The sequence below is a fragment of the Lepidochelys kempii genome, chromosome 7 (genome assembly GCF_965140265.1).
Source record: "Lepidochelys kempii isolate rLepKem1 chromosome 7, rLepKem1.hap2, whole genome shotgun sequence".
Lineage (NCBI taxonomy): Eukaryota > Metazoa > Chordata > Testudines > Cheloniidae > Lepidochelys > Lepidochelys kempii.
In genome coordinates this window covers 108,903,144-108,918,247 of record NC_133262.1, presented here as the reverse complement: position 1 = coordinate 108,918,247, position 15,104 = coordinate 108,903,144, and the positions used below count along the sequence as shown (strand labels likewise).

At 43.4% G+C, this 15,104-nt stretch overlaps 1 protein-coding gene across 4 annotated transcripts in view; it reads right to left on the bottom strand.

Moving 5' to 3' along the window:
* Nucleotides 1–2,606: 2,606 nt before the first annotated feature.
* MCMBP (minichromosome maintenance complex binding protein) overlaps nt 2,607–15,104 on the bottom strand; it is a 33,151-nt gene continuing 20,653 nt past the window's right edge. For 2 of the 4 annotated variants that reach the window (XM_073354211.1, XM_073354213.1), the window contains exons 10-16: nt 14,191–14,314; nt 10,693–10,810; nt 9,964–10,129; nt 5,543–5,676; nt 4,559–4,723; nt 3,635–3,723; nt 2,607–3,024 (exon numbers count right to left, since the gene is read on the bottom strand). In XM_073354211.1, the coding sequence (XP_073210312.1) occupies nt 2,898–3,024; nt 3,635–3,723; nt 4,559–4,723; nt 5,543–5,676; nt 9,964–10,129; nt 10,693–10,810; nt 14,191–14,314 (923 nt within the window). In that variant the 3' untranslated portion in view covers nt 2,607–2,897. Of the gene's footprint in view, nt 3,025–3,634; nt 3,724–4,558; nt 4,724–5,542; nt 5,677–7,224; nt 7,449–9,963; nt 10,130–10,692; nt 10,811–14,190; nt 14,315–15,104 lie in introns of those variants that run through there. The other 2 variants (XM_073354214.1, XM_073354215.1) reach the window with 2 other exon arrangements.

Sequence of the window (15,104 nt, the reverse complement as noted above, 5' to 3'; positions counted from 1 at the left end):
TATTCTCTCCAGTTCTGCTCCTTCCCACCCCCCTTCTCTGTCCCTCTTCAGGGACCCTACTCAAGAGCAACTCCTTGTGAGGAGCCATTACACCTCCTGTACCTCAGGGGCAGTGGAGGACATTCCTCAGGAGCTAAGGGGCAAGGGCTTCTTCTTCCACTACTTCCTAATCCCTAAAGCAAAAGGCAGTCTCAGACCCATCTTAGACCTGTGCAGACTCAACCAGTTTATGGTAAAGTTGAAGTTCCACAAGGTTTCCTTGAGTTTGATCATTCCTTCCCGGATCTGGGGAACTGGTATGCTGCCCTTGACATGAAAGATGTATACTTCTACATAGCCCTTCATCTGGCCCACAGACATTTCCTGAGATTTGTGGTCAATTACAAGCACTACCAGTTCACAGTGCTCCCATTTGGTTTCTTGACAGCCCCCATGGCCTTTCTCTGCAAGAGGCAGGTACATGTGTATTCCTACCTTTTTGACTGGCTGCTATGGGGGTGTTCCAGAGAGCAGATGGAGTCTCAAGTCCAGTTGATCACAAAAATCACTTCCAGAGATTGTCTCCTGCTCAATGTGGACAAGTTGATGCTGTCACTGACCCAAAGACTAGAATTCGCTGGGGGCAGTGCTAGACTCTGTTCAGGTGAGAGCCATACTACCAGGGTCCAGATTCCAAGCACTAACAGGAATCAGACTGTCAAGCAATACTCCACCATGACTGCAAGGGTATGCCTGAGGCTCCTTGGACACATGGCAGGATGCACCTATGTGGTCAGACATGCCAAACAGACACAGGCTTGGCTCACCTCAGTTTATCACCCAGGCGGACACAGTTTGCATGCAGTAGTAACTGCTTGGACGAGTCCTAGACACTCTACACTGGTGGCTGGACAAGAGAGTCCCCTTCAGTGCTCCTCAGCTGTCCATGACCTTGGTAACAGACTCATCAGACCTGGGGGCCCACCTAGGAGATCTACAGATGCAGGGCAGGTGATTGTAGTCTAAGATCTTGCTCCACATCAATATAAAGGAGCTCAGAGCAGTGAGATGAGTGACAGACTTCAAGGTCACTGCATGGCTGTGTTGATTGACAATACCACTACCATGTTTTACATAAACAGGGTGGAGCCTGCTCCTCCCCTCTCTGTCAGGAAGCTCTCCAGGTTTTGGATCTTTGTATAACCCACTCTATTCACCTGGAGGTGTCCTATCTCCCAGACCTGCAGAATGAGATTGCAGACTGTCTCAGCAGGTTGTTTCTCAACCACAAGTGGTCAGGATGTTTTACATTCCATCTTCCACAGATAGAGCTTTCCCCAGGTGGACCTATTTGCTGCCAGGAGCAACAGGAAGTGTCCAGCATTCTGCTCCTTCCAGAAACACAGTTGGGGCTCCATCTCAGATGCATTCCAGCTACCTTGGGGGGGACCACCTCATGTATGCCTTCCTGTTGATCCCACTCATCCACAAAGTGCTGCTCAAGATCTGCAGAGAAAGAGCAGATGTGATCATCCTGGCCCCAGTGCGGCCAAGATAACATTGGTACTCCATGCTTCTGGAGAGGTCTGTGGACACTCTGAGAGCACTGCCACTTAATCCAGATCGGATCTCACAGGACCATGGTCACCTCCTTCACTCAGAACTGCAATCCCATCATCTCATGTCTTAGAAGCTTCATGGTTAAACCTAACAGAGTTATAGATTAGGTATAAAGTTATTCCTTATATACACATTAGCAATAGCACTGCAGTTGATAAGGTATATTTCATTGTTTATACTCCCAAAGGCAAATGGATGATGTAGCATATACTTGGTCAGTACTAGCCACACTTTTTCAACTACATGAAATTTAGCACTTAACTTGTAAGCACCACTCAACCATGATTAAGTGAAAAGCAGCCCTTTCCATTAATCTGTCTCACATGAGTGCTACAGGAGACTCCATGTTGCCAGGTAGGGTTTCAAAATGAAGTACTGTCCCATCTTGTAAGATTATCAATGGAAGCTCTCTGAGAGGTAGTTATGCCAGTTTTTTTAAACACTGGATTGACTGTGCAAGAATAAAAAATGTAACTTGTACCACCATCTGGGTGTTATGTATTTGATATGTCATTTGAAAAAACTAGAAGTTTATTACTAGGTCGAGAGGGACAAGGGATTCTGGCTTCTCCAGGTGGTCTAGAAAGTAATGCCCTTTCCATTTTCTGCTGATGAAGATTGCATACTGCCTATTCACTGCTCTGTTCCACTATTTGTTTTTAACTTTGTCCTTTTTACAGGATGTGCTTGAGTCAGGTAAGTTGTGTAAAAGTTGAAATACAGAAGTTCTTCTCCTTGGTAAACTGTTTTACAGATATTTATCTTAGAATAAGCCTGTTCAAGCAGCAACCATGGTAGTTGCAATCTACATCTGAGGCTTTTTTCCCTCAGTGTAAAAAATATGGGTTGGTTCTTGTCACATGATTTAAATACATAAGCCTGCTGCAGTGCAAGAGCCAAAGGCTGTGAGTGGAATGACCTGCATCTTATGAAGCAGTCAACCCTACTGTGCCTCTAGAACCTGTGATCAGACTTGACTTTACACTTAAGGAAATGCGTTTACACAATTTCAGTATTAAACTTTTAATATCAAACAAGTTGCTCGTTATTAATTCTCAATTACAAAACAAGCTCCAAAAAATTTCATAAAATCAGTAAGTTTCAGCATTAGCTTACTGAACCCCATATAAACTAAATGGGTTCAGGTTTCAAGGGTAAGTGTCCATAATTTTTTGGTATAAATTATCTACAAGAAACTGTGGAATAAACAGTACCCCATTCTTAGTGCTGGCTCCACTTATGATTAGGACAAACCTCATTTTCATAGTCACAGGTAAGCAAAATAATAGGAGGAATTATTAAAGTTCATTTCCATTGACACACTTCTGTTGCTGGAGCCTGGTTTTACGTAATGCTTCCAGCTGTTTTGCTCTTAGCCACCGCTCTCTTGACAGCGTTGTCTGCCCAGCACTGAGAGACAGAAACCTGGGGGCAAAAGTAGTATAAGTTAAATAGCAGAATTCATACAGATTCCCTCTTAAGCTTTGCCATGAGAAAGAAAGTAATAGCCCTACTACAGCAGAAAGTTACAGAACTGAGCAGTCAGCAGTCCTTACGAACCAACACTCATCCCCCACCCCTTTATCCCAGCAGTCAGTGCTTTAGAACCTCTTATTGAACTAAAAACAGGAAGATGTATTTAATAGTTTCTCTTACTAGCAAGAACATCTCCCACATTCTCATTTCAACCTTCCAGTGAGGTACTGGGAGCAGGCTGGGACACTCAAAAGTGGCGAAGCCCCAAATGGGAGGTAAGCAGAAGTCCTTGACATGGGAGTAGGGAGGAAGAGTCTGCCTCACTGTTCAGTGGCCACAGAATAGTTCTGGCTGTATAAGAAGTGGCCAACTAGCCCATCTAGGGGAATGGACTTAACTTGTCCCTGCTCTTCCTGCCTATGCTATTTTCTTCAACCCTCCCACATACTGAAATAGTTTGAAGAGGTAGCCAAACAATTATACAAGTGTCACTGGGAGGAAATTACATGCAGCTATCACAAGTGAAAAAAGCAGATTCACTAGTTATAAGGCTACGCACCTTGCTACAAGCAGAGTTCTGTGAAGGTCATCAGCGGTTATGCTCTCAGGGTCATTCTTACGCATTTCTACAAAGTCTTCCTCTACTGCCTGAATTAAGACAATACATTGATAGGTAGTTAGAATTTAGCTTCTTGCAGTGAACACAATATATTGCAATAGAGGAGATACTTCAAAAAAGCTACAGCACTAGGGCTACATGAAGAATATTCCTAGTTTCCTGAGATTATAAAATTCCTGCAAGACTTGTATAACTCCAAGGAGGGAGGCTAGTTTCAGCCTTGCTTGCTGGGGAAGCTACAGAGCTACTTCTGCCTAAAAGGCAGTAAAATGGTTGCTCTCTGGGGCCCTGCTTCAGAAGGTGCCTTAGAACAGCAGTTCTCAACCAGGAGATCGGGGCCCCCTGGGGGCTGTGAGCAGATTTCAGGGGGTCTGCCAAGCTGTTACTCTCTGGGGCCCTGAACCCTGCCACCCAGGACTCAAGCCAAAGCCTGGGCAGTTGCCCTGCTTGCTACCCCTGGTTTTTATATGCAGAAAAACACTTGTGGCACTGGTGGGCTGTGGAGTTTTTACAGCATGTTGGCGGGGGCCTCAGAAAGAAAAAGGTTGTGAAGCTTCCTTAGAATCAAGTCTCGGATTTTTCAAAGGGGATAAAGTTTTCACAAATTGCCAATTGTAAGAGCCATAGTTTTGTGCCTTTTGCTGAGGTGCTCGGAACATCAGCAACCCTTCTTAGGGATAGGAGTCCACCCAAAACAAAATGCATCCCCTGTCCCTTGCAAAGGAGTCTAATACCACACGGAGTTAAGTGCAATTACTAATAGGAAAGTAGTATTTCAGCTGTTCCAGCTTCTACAGAATTACTTCTCCCTAGTGGACGGCAGAAGTTATATAAAGGTGTTAGTATAAGAGAAGCCTTCCATACCTTGGTCACCTCATCAGATATGCTGTAATCCAACAGCCTCAGCAAGCTTAAAAAGATGCGGAATTTGTTCAGCATGGATGGTAGCACTGCTGTGAGAAGGCTGTTTATATACTCCTCCATGTTTGGTGGAATTATCTGTGGCTGTAACTGGACCTGACAGTCTGACTGAAAAACAAGATGGGTTGCACATCATCCCTTTCCCCATTCACATCTGTTCCATTCCAGTAAGACACTTATGATTTCAGTACAGCAGTAGAAGTCAGTGTCATCCAGTGTTGTCGAAGACAGGATAAAAATCAGTTTAATATCAACCATTTAATAATAAATGAAAACCTCTTTCCTGAAGAGCTCCCAGTCTGAAATCTCTTGCTGTTTTAATCACCCTTCTTTGGGAGGGAACACTTTTGCTTTGAAGAGAAATCAATATCACAATTTTAAAACAGCCAAGAGAGCAAACGCTCAGTACATAAAGGGTGAAGACAAGTTGTTTGAACAACTAATCATACTGTGTACTAGCAGCTGTAGACACCTCCATAATCCATCATACATAAATATAAGCTGAATTCATAGTCTTTTTAGTATGAATGTGAGATGGATCTCTCCACCACAAACAGGGCAGTTATTGCACTGGAATGGGATTGCTATCTAATAATAAATCTGGATCTACAATCTTTTTCCATTACCAGGACTACCCATATACTCTAATAATTTTTCATCCTCTTGCTACCATTTCTGCAGCACGCAGCCACTGAGAAAAATGTCAGTTTTTCCTTTCACCAAATAATTTTTTTTGCAGGCCACTGTCACTAAACACAGGTTTTCTAGGTGCACTAGCTGGAGCACTGTAAGCCAGGTCAGCAGCCTGCCCAGGCAGCTCACGGCAACAAGATCATCTCCCTGACATTTCTGGAAATGGCATGCTCAGTTTTCATTAAGCAGCTATCAACTGTAATTATCCCCCAACTTAAGAAGACCTTGCCATACCGGTAGAAGTGATCTGCCTTCTGAAGTGATAAGTACATTAATATTGCATGGGAATTCCATCTGGTGGTAACTGAAGTCATAATCCACCTTCTGCCAAGTTATCAGGTTACCCAGTGCTGTCACATTATGTACACCTAGAAAAAGCAAGAAAACAGATGCTGACAGCTGGATGTAAACAATCGGCAGAGTTGAAATTGATTTTTCATTCAGGTTTTAATTAGCAGTTAGCAGAAACTATTACTTGGTCACAGTGGAAACAACTAGGTTACTAAACGAACCTGACGTGCTAAACAAAATCAAGAGCCTTTGAAGGATTTCAGGCATAAAAGTTGACCAGCCCTAATATTAGTGTAGTTTATGGGAAAGATCAGATTATAAACATGTAGAAATATTTATGCAAAATTTGCTAGAGGGAATAAGGCTGTAGTTATTAGAAAGAGTTAAGCATGAGATTGGAATGGGTACCTTACTTACAAATGAGTAATTCAGGACATCCCAAATTAATATGGCTAATGCTCTATTCCAAACCGCACCATTGTGCATTCTGTATATTTTAGAAATGTACTTAAAAGTTCTGACTTTTTTGTCTTATAGCCATAAGGATACCATAGACACTGCTGGCTCAGCTCTCGAATACATTGACTTGAAGGGTGCAGGATCAGGGCCCTAGAGTTTAAACAGACGAGGCTCAGAACCATAACTTTTCTGTACCAACCTGTCTCCCCACCCCGCAAACAAGCCACACACAAATCTTTCAAGTCATATCCCAGGACCATTCAAGATCAGGAGTGCTTATCCAGCACCACTGGCAATGGCATAAAGCTCCAGTTTCTAGCCAAGGAGAGGTGAGATACTGGACTTTTAATGTATAGAAATAACTGAACTGGCTGAGGAAGACACCTACTTTCCTAGCTTCAAGAGGCCATATGCTGAGGCTACCCTCTCCAGCAGGTTTAGATGATGGAAGAAGTTCCTTTCCAACATTCAGGAATATCATAATAGCCAGACAGAAGCAGCTTTTAGCATGGAAAGAAGTGGCAGTATTTGCTGGAGTGACAATTCCATCGCATCAAGGAAACCCAGCAAGTTTTGGAATCCAAATGCTGATCATGTGTATCATAGTGCACTTGCATTCGTCCTAAGCAGCTGAGCGAATTTGACAGACATTTTCATGAGACACTCAAACCACAATTTGTTCTCCACAACTGGCTGTGTAACTGCAGTAAGCTATTCTCAAAGTAGGCATCTCTGATCTTGCTGCTGCTCAATTAAGTGATCATGTTACTTTTAAATTGCATTAGGAACAGCAGAATAATCCACGTTTTGCCAAATGAAATACACAGAAACGGAGAACAATGTTAATCTATGATTACAAACCACTCTTTAAAATGAAAAAGTCAGTTACAGAAACCTGGCATGATGGTGTTACTGTCCCTTGGGAAGTTCTGGAAGACTGTATGGCTTAGGGGATTGGTGATGAGCTTTAGAGCCTTTTTACTCTGTCACTGGTTAGATTCTTCACCTGCAGGCCTATAGTGACCAGTACAGTAAAGATCCTCAGATACCATGAGGAGTAGTGCAATGTGAAGACAGATCCAAGGGCTTACGTGAAAATAATTGGTGATTTTTGACCAGAACCTAGAGAACTGATAGCACATCATAAACACACTACCACAACTCACCAGGCATGAACTATTCTCTCACCCTAAAGTGGAATACTCTTCTGTACTCAGGCCCATTCGTAGATGTGGGATAGCTTCCACTGTAGCTGACCCTGTTGCTCCAATTCTAAGTACAACTTCACTCTGCAGGGCTGTCAAACCAGCTTTTGACAGATTCTCTACAGCACTCCCCTCTATTTCTTTGTACGTTACTTTTACGATGGCAATACACTGCCACTTTACATCTGGATAAGAGAACAAATCACTTTTTGAAGTCCAAGCAGAGAAGAACGCCTCATTACATAAAAGGTGAAGACTGGCCAACTAAAATGAGGAACAGCAGAAAGATTAAAGGGGAGAGAGGAACTGACTAAAATCTGTAGTTATTCCAGACTACTGGTAGAGTGATTAAAATCAAACAAACCCATTTATTAAAAAAATTATAGTAAGTTCCTTCCCACCCTGCAAAAAAAAGTCAAACCAGAAAAGACTTAAAAAAAAGTTAAAAAATGGAATTGAAACTTCATTTAAAGATAGTTTGTTGAAATAGTGAAATCCAGCTAATAAAAATCAGATTTCTCCTGAACACCACCACCTACTGTGCTTTGTATCTTTCAGTCCAGCAGACAGTCATTAAATACTCTTTAAAAAGGATGGCAAGCTGTGTATAATTTCCTTCTTTTGGGATTCTTTCCCCTCTCAATTCCTTAGTCCTTAATTACAGCAACATAGTATCAACTTGAAATCTAAAACTGGCTACTTCTGTACAGTTTTCAAATTGTCTATATTCTGTCTGGCCTTTGGTCTCAACTCTTCGAAATATACAAATGAACACTTATGGTTCACGGTTATTCCACTGTTATGGCTTGTAAAGAAGATGAAAAGAGGTCTAACAGGTATGGACTCACTAGAGCATTTCTTAACAGCGGAACTTAAGATCGTGCATCAGGACAGTTTTTGGTGTCACAAGCTCCAGGAGGGATAAGGTACCCTTGTTATATAAGGCGGATTAGGATGCTTCTTTTATTTTAATATAATCACCTTCACTGGCTTCCTATTCACCTGTAATCCAACTCAAAATTGGCCCCTGTGGGTTTGTAGACACATTGCTTTTGCTCGCTTCACTTATCTGACTTTGTGTTCCAACCTGATGTCCCCTACCTGAACCCGGAAGATGGAGGGGGGAGAAAAGTGAAAAAGCACCCCAATTGTATATCCCAGCTACCTGAACCCTCATCTGCTGCCTCACTCCCAGCTGTCAAATAACTTTTCTTCAAAGCTCACCTTAAGTCTTCCCTCTCTGTCTAGGTTGTGATTCATTGCTTTATATGAAGGAGTGTTGTAAGCAAGACACAAGAAGTAATTATTCCACTCTACTCTGGCTCAATTGGAATACCGTGTCCAGCTTGGGCACCACACTTCAGGAAACAAGTGGACAAAACTGGAGAAAGTCCAGAGGAAAGCAACAAAAATGATTAAAGGTCTAGAAAACATGATCTGTGAGGAAAAGTTGAAAAAATTGGGTTTGTTTAGTCTGAAGAAGAGAAGACTGAAAGGGGACACATGATCACAGTCTTCAAATACATAAATGGTTGTTATAAAGAGGAGGGTGATAAGTTTCTCTCCTTATCCATTGTGAACAGGACAAGAAGCAATGGACTTAAATTGTATCCAGGGAGATTTAAATTAGAGATTAGGAAAAAACTTTCTGTCAGGGTAGTTAAGCACTGGAACAAATTACCTAGTGAGGTTGTGGAATCTCCATCTTTGGAGGTTTTTAAGAGCAGGTTAGACAAATACCTGTCAGGATGGTCTAGATAATACTTAGTCCTGCCTTGGTGCAGGGGACTGGACTAAATGACTTATTAAAGTCCCTTCCAGTCCTACATTTCTTTGATACACAGAACAAGTCACAGTTTACAAGATAAATCTTGGAAATCCATAACACACAAATGAAAACTACTTCTTGCTCCTACACAGCATTCACTTTTCAAATGGGAAAAAAAAACCTAAGTGACTTCAGTGCTCAAAGGTGTCAGCTATGCAACCAGGGGTTGTTCTGTTTTCTACAGGAAAGGTGCTATACGAAATGGCAGAAACATAAGGTAGCCCACACCGCTCCACTTGTGACTAACCAAAACCTAAAAATACCACTTCTGTGGGGCAAGACAGTAGCTCAGGTTACAGCTTCATTTAATTTCTGGCCTTTTCTATTGAGAGTGCCAAAGAAGTCTTTGCAATGCAAATACCGATAAACTAAGAAATCAGACTGAGCAGTAACAGCTCATTTCACAATGGTCATTTGCACCCTTTCCTCGATTTTAACCGTTCACCTACAGGTGAAAAGATTCCTAATGACTTTCTCACCCTCTCTAGGAGCTCTATTTAAAGCTACCAGTTTTTACCTGAAACCTAGAATATTTTAAATAAAACAAAATAGCCAGATGCTTCCTGACAGTAAAGCAGTAATAAGAGAAATAAAATACAACTGCCTTGTTGAACTGTGATCAAGCACGCAACTTCATACAACAAGGCCACAGACTGACAGCAAGCTAGTCTGATACATGAATCAGTTGTGATATTCATGGACAAGGTGGTTTTTCCCCCACACAGCTTAACAGTGGAAGACCTGTATTAAAAGGTTTAACTATTGCCACATAATTAACATCACTGTATGTCTTGAAATGTACTAATTCAGTCTACTGTAATGTATTAGGTCAAAGTTTTACAGGGAGGACAAGAATACAAAGCACTGCCTACCTGTTGTGTCCAGCTGTCCTTGCTCAAGCAGCATCTCATCTATCACGAGGGAAGTGTTACTGGCCAGTTGCAATACTCCACTGACTAGGCGGTTAGCTGTGTAGTCCTTGTGTGGGATAAACCGTGAGTGATTCATGTTTTCTATGGTCATCTGCAGACGATAGGCCTGCGAAGAGCAAAGAAATTATTAGCTAAGGAGGCAAATCCCCGCTCCTCCACTTGTTAGGTAAAAGTACCCTGCTTTAATAAGATCATTAAGTTTAGAATCCCATAATAGGTACAAAATTATAAGGACAATTAAATGAAATACACAGTCAATATATGTAATCACAAGTTCCAAAGCTCTTAAAGGGAAAAAGGATTTCAAAGGCAAACTACTTTATGGCGAGTTAAGTTTTTAAAAATATAGTTATATATAGCTACGGGAATATCAGTACAATGTGTTGCAGTACTGTAAGTTACCAGTCAATATGGTCCCTTTTCAAATTACTGTGTTTTCTCTGCAAAATACCTTCCAGGAATTTGTCGTCACTGGGGGGGGGGAGAAATCTAGGTGCTCTCTCAGATGAAAGTTCCACCCCCATTTTAGTTTTTGGGCTATCCTTTATCCAGGCACCAGGAGCCTGCCTCAAACTGAACTTAAGTTTTGTTTCAAAAATACAGTAACATTAAAGCTAAAAATCACTGCACAATCATAAATCCATTAAAGCATATTAATGCCATTCTTACTGCTGGAACGAGCTGCTGGATAATGCGGTATATGTGCTCTGTGAAGATGCTATTTCTTGGACAGCCACTCAAGTTCACGGTGAATTTTCCCAGAGGAAGCACATCTCTTCTCGCATAGCTAGAAAAAAAAAAGAAAGATGGATCAGCTGAACACTTGATACAGGGACTGCACCCCTGGTAAGTCCTAAAAACTTTTTAGAATCAAAATACACCCATAAAAAGAGCCACAAGCTGTGTGTGAACCATCACCCTTATCACTTTGCTTAAACGTCACTCCTTTTCACACATCTTTGTTTTCTTTCTTGGGGACAGTGACTGTCTTCCTGTGTGTCTACACAGGACTAGAACATACGGGGTGCTACCACACTATAAACAGATGATGGCTGGCACATGTAAAAATGAATCTCATATCAACTTATCTATGACCTTTAACTAACCAAGACCTAAAAAGACCACTTCTGTGGGGCAAGACAGTAGCTCAGTAGATCAGTGACAGAACCATGAGAGATTGGACTAATTATGACTAATGTAATGGGGCGCACACTCTTCCACGCAAGGCAGGAAGGGGCTAAGGAGCTTAAAAAGGATTCCTGCTTAGTTGGAAATGACAGGCAGAGACAGCAGATGTAGTAGTCATTTCTGCAACTCAGAAGGCACTGCAGGCTGGACAGACCATCAGAAGACTGGCTGGAAAAATGAGGCTGAATGTCTGCTTGACCACAAAATGCCACAAAGGGGTGGAATGGTAGAGACTCACTGGAACAACCATGAAAACAGATTTCCACTTAGACCATGAAATGTTCTATTTACACAAGCAGACTTTATGCCATTATGAAGTTTACTAGGCCTACCATATATTCAGGTTTCCTATATGCTGGGTACTAGGGTGAAATTCCTGATCTTCAAATAAGCTACTGGAAAATTGGCCAGGTCGTTGGGCAGGTATGACACCCGCAACACATTTGGCTGTTCAGATGTTTGGCTGTTCTGTGCAACATACCCAACGTCTACACTCAGACTGCTTTTTCTCTCAGGTGCATACATATAGGTCCACATTTTCCAGGGTGGCTCATGATTTTGGGTGTTAAACTGGACATACCTGACAGGGGTCTGACTTTCAGAGAGTTAGTGTTCAGGTTCTTTTTTAAGGCATCTTAAGTTGGGCAATTAAGATCACTAGGAGTTTCTGAAAATGTACCTAACTTTTTAATGAACAAGAATAAATCAGAAGAAAAATGTCAGTCATTCTCTAAACTAGTGGTTCTCAATGCATGGGCCACTTGCGGCCCAATCTGCACAGAGCTGTGACATGCTCAGCACCGAAACTAGGGCAAGGCGGGAGGGGCACCTGCGCCAGGCACAGAGTAAGTGGAGGGGTGTGTGTGCGCAAAAATGGGGTGGTGCAGGATGGGGCCCAGTGACATCAGGCCCTCCCCCGCAGCAGGATTGGGCCCTGCAGAATCAGCAGGAGGTTAGGGTGTTCAGTGCTCCCCCACCCTGCAGGATCGCGCGTCCAGTGACACCAGCTGTAGCAGGCTCCCTGGCACTAGGGCCACGGATGCACGAGGCAGGGCAAGCTTCATGGCTGAGCTAGGTGCAGCAGAAGGAGGAGACCAGCGGGTGCGGGAAGGAAGGTGCAGGGGGCTAGGGCAGAAGGGAGGGAGGTGCAGGGGCACCAGGGAGGGTTGCCAACTTTCTAATTGCTGAAAACAGGACATCTCTGTGCCGCTCCTTCCCAGAGGCCCGGCCCTGCCACCACCCCACCTCTTCCCCTAACACACACACCCCGCCCCCCCGGATTCACTTGCCACCTGCAGAGCCAGGCTGCCCAAATCGGGACACAGGGGAGATGGGGGGGTTGCTCCATGGAGTGAGGGGTTGGGGGCAATTGGAGCACGACAGGGTGGAGGGGGGTGATTGGTCCCCGGAGCAAGGGGCTGGAGACATTGGTGCACAGTAGGGCAGACAGGATTCCCGCTCTCCTCCCCCCACCCCACCTCATCATTGAGGAGGCTGTAGCCAGGTCCCGGAGCCAGCCAGCAAGTTCTCTCCATAAGGAGTCAGCAGCTGAGCAGAGAGCAGTTCCTCTTGGACAAGGGTTCTCAATCTGCAGCCCATGGGCTGCTTGCGGTCTAGTCAGCACACAGCTGCAGCCCATATGACACCCTCAGGGTTATACAGGTTGTATATTGTGTGGATGCAGCCCACATAACACAGAGAGCTGCATATGAGGTCCACCATGGTAAATAGGTTGAGAACCACTATTCTAGGCTGTAACAGCAGCTGCTGCTCTTCCCATCCTCTGGTGGTAGAGGCCGGTAGCTGGATTTTTAGTGTCCAGCAATGCTGACCAGACACTGCCAGGTTCCCTTTTCAACTGGACTTTCCAGTTGAAAACTGGACACCTGGCAACTCTAGGAGGGGGGTGCTGCCAATGCATGGGAGACCGACTTTAGGTAGGGGGACCGGTGGCAGTCCCTGGATGGCGGACTGGGTGTATGGGGAGCAGTCCCTGGGTAGGCTGTTCTTCCCTGGACAGGGCACCCTGTCTCTGCAGGGCAGGCATGTGTGCCAGCCCATTCTTTTGGATTTTTTTTTTTTTGAGGGGGAGTGGGGTTCTGCATGCTGCGGGGGGGGGGGGGGGACGGGGGGACAGTCCCAGGGGAGTTGGTGATTGGGGGCATTCCCTGGTTGGGGGGGCAGTCTGAGGAGGGGCTGGGTGCATGGGAGACCGTCCCTGGCTAGGGAGGCACCCCACACCAGGCAGAGCTCCCCATCTTTGCAAACTGGCTCTGCAGCAGCACAGAAATGAGGGTGGCAATATGCCATGCCTCCCTTACAGGCAATTAATTAGTTTTCACAGTTAATGTTTTGACTTATTTTGTGAATTTAAAATGCTCTTGGTAGACATTTGCAATGTTGAAATGAAAGGTACTATATTGATTTGAATGGTATTGCCATCATAACACAAATCCTAAACTTTATTTTTATAGATGTACAGGTAGTATATATATTGTGTGGATGTGGCCCACAATGGTAAATAGGTTGAGAACCACTCCTCTAAACTATTAATGGAAATGTAGTAATAGCAGGTCTGCTCTCACACAGAAAAGAGATTAGATAGGAAACATGACATCCACATTGGTTACATATATATTGCTTGAGGATTTTAGTCTAATCGAAGGACAGAATAAAAAAAGGTGGAGAGAACAGAAGTGGGAGGGACTTTGTCAACTCAAATGCTAGGAAGATACTAAGCTTTGAAATTAGCCTTGTTTTAAAATCTATTTGGACTGTGGACAATAATCTCTGCATTTGTGCCTAATACAATGGGGCCCCTCAGCTGCAGCCTCCCTGGGCACAAAGGAATATAAATAATACTTATACCATCTCTGCTGAGAAGTTATTCATAGACTCTGATAGACTGGCAAAAATAAGTAGATAATATTTTTAAAAACAAATACACTAAGCGTTCTCAGCAGGCATCTACGTACTTACACTGTGGAGATGAGATGCAATATAAGGTACTCAGCAGCCAAGCTGTCTCCTAAGAGTGCATGAGTGAGAAATCCAAGCAGCTCTGCTCTAAGTGGCGAAAGTTCCATCATAAAACTAGACACAACTATCAAGAAAGCAGAAGACAAGTGTCAGAAATGCCCTGCATCTGTTCCCCCTCCTCTCCAAATGAGGCATACCTTGCAATATCACACATTGGGAATAGTGAGTGGAAAAGAACAGCACTCTACTCTGAGCAAAGTTTCCGCATTCACCTAGATTTTTCCTACCTTTTTTAGGTTCAGGACATTGTTCCTTGCTCTGCAGATTTGAGATGGAATAATGCCCTCTATTTAGACTTACAGCATATGTAATTAGAGTGATCTTACCCAAATAGGTCTTCTTTCCTAGACTACGCAAATCCAACTCAGTCTTCTTCACTATGTTGTTTTACGCTCTATTGCTGTGCTCCTTTGTATCTTGCTTTTTGCCACACCATTCCTGATCTCTGGTGACCATAACTTCATGCAACTTAATTGTTTTATCTTTGCATTCTGCTCTGATGGAGGCCTCAGGGCACCACTCTGTGTGCTAGGTGATATGCAGTGCTAAGAAAGTTCCTGCCCCAAATAGCGAACAATCTAAACTAACCTGAATGAGGGGATGTAACAAACACTGGGGGCGGAGAGAGCAGGAAGGCAATAGTATAGTTACATAGACCAGCTATATGCACAATTTACAAATTTGGTCCAAGATTTTCAAAAACTGAATCTAAAATAAGATTCCTAAACAAATGGGCCGCTTCTCTGTAGAGCCAAGTAAACAGCAACTCGCTGACTTTTAGACTCCTGGTTTTTAAAGTCTTGGCCCAAGACTTTTGTCATTTGGATAACAATAAATGAGACATTAATGATCTC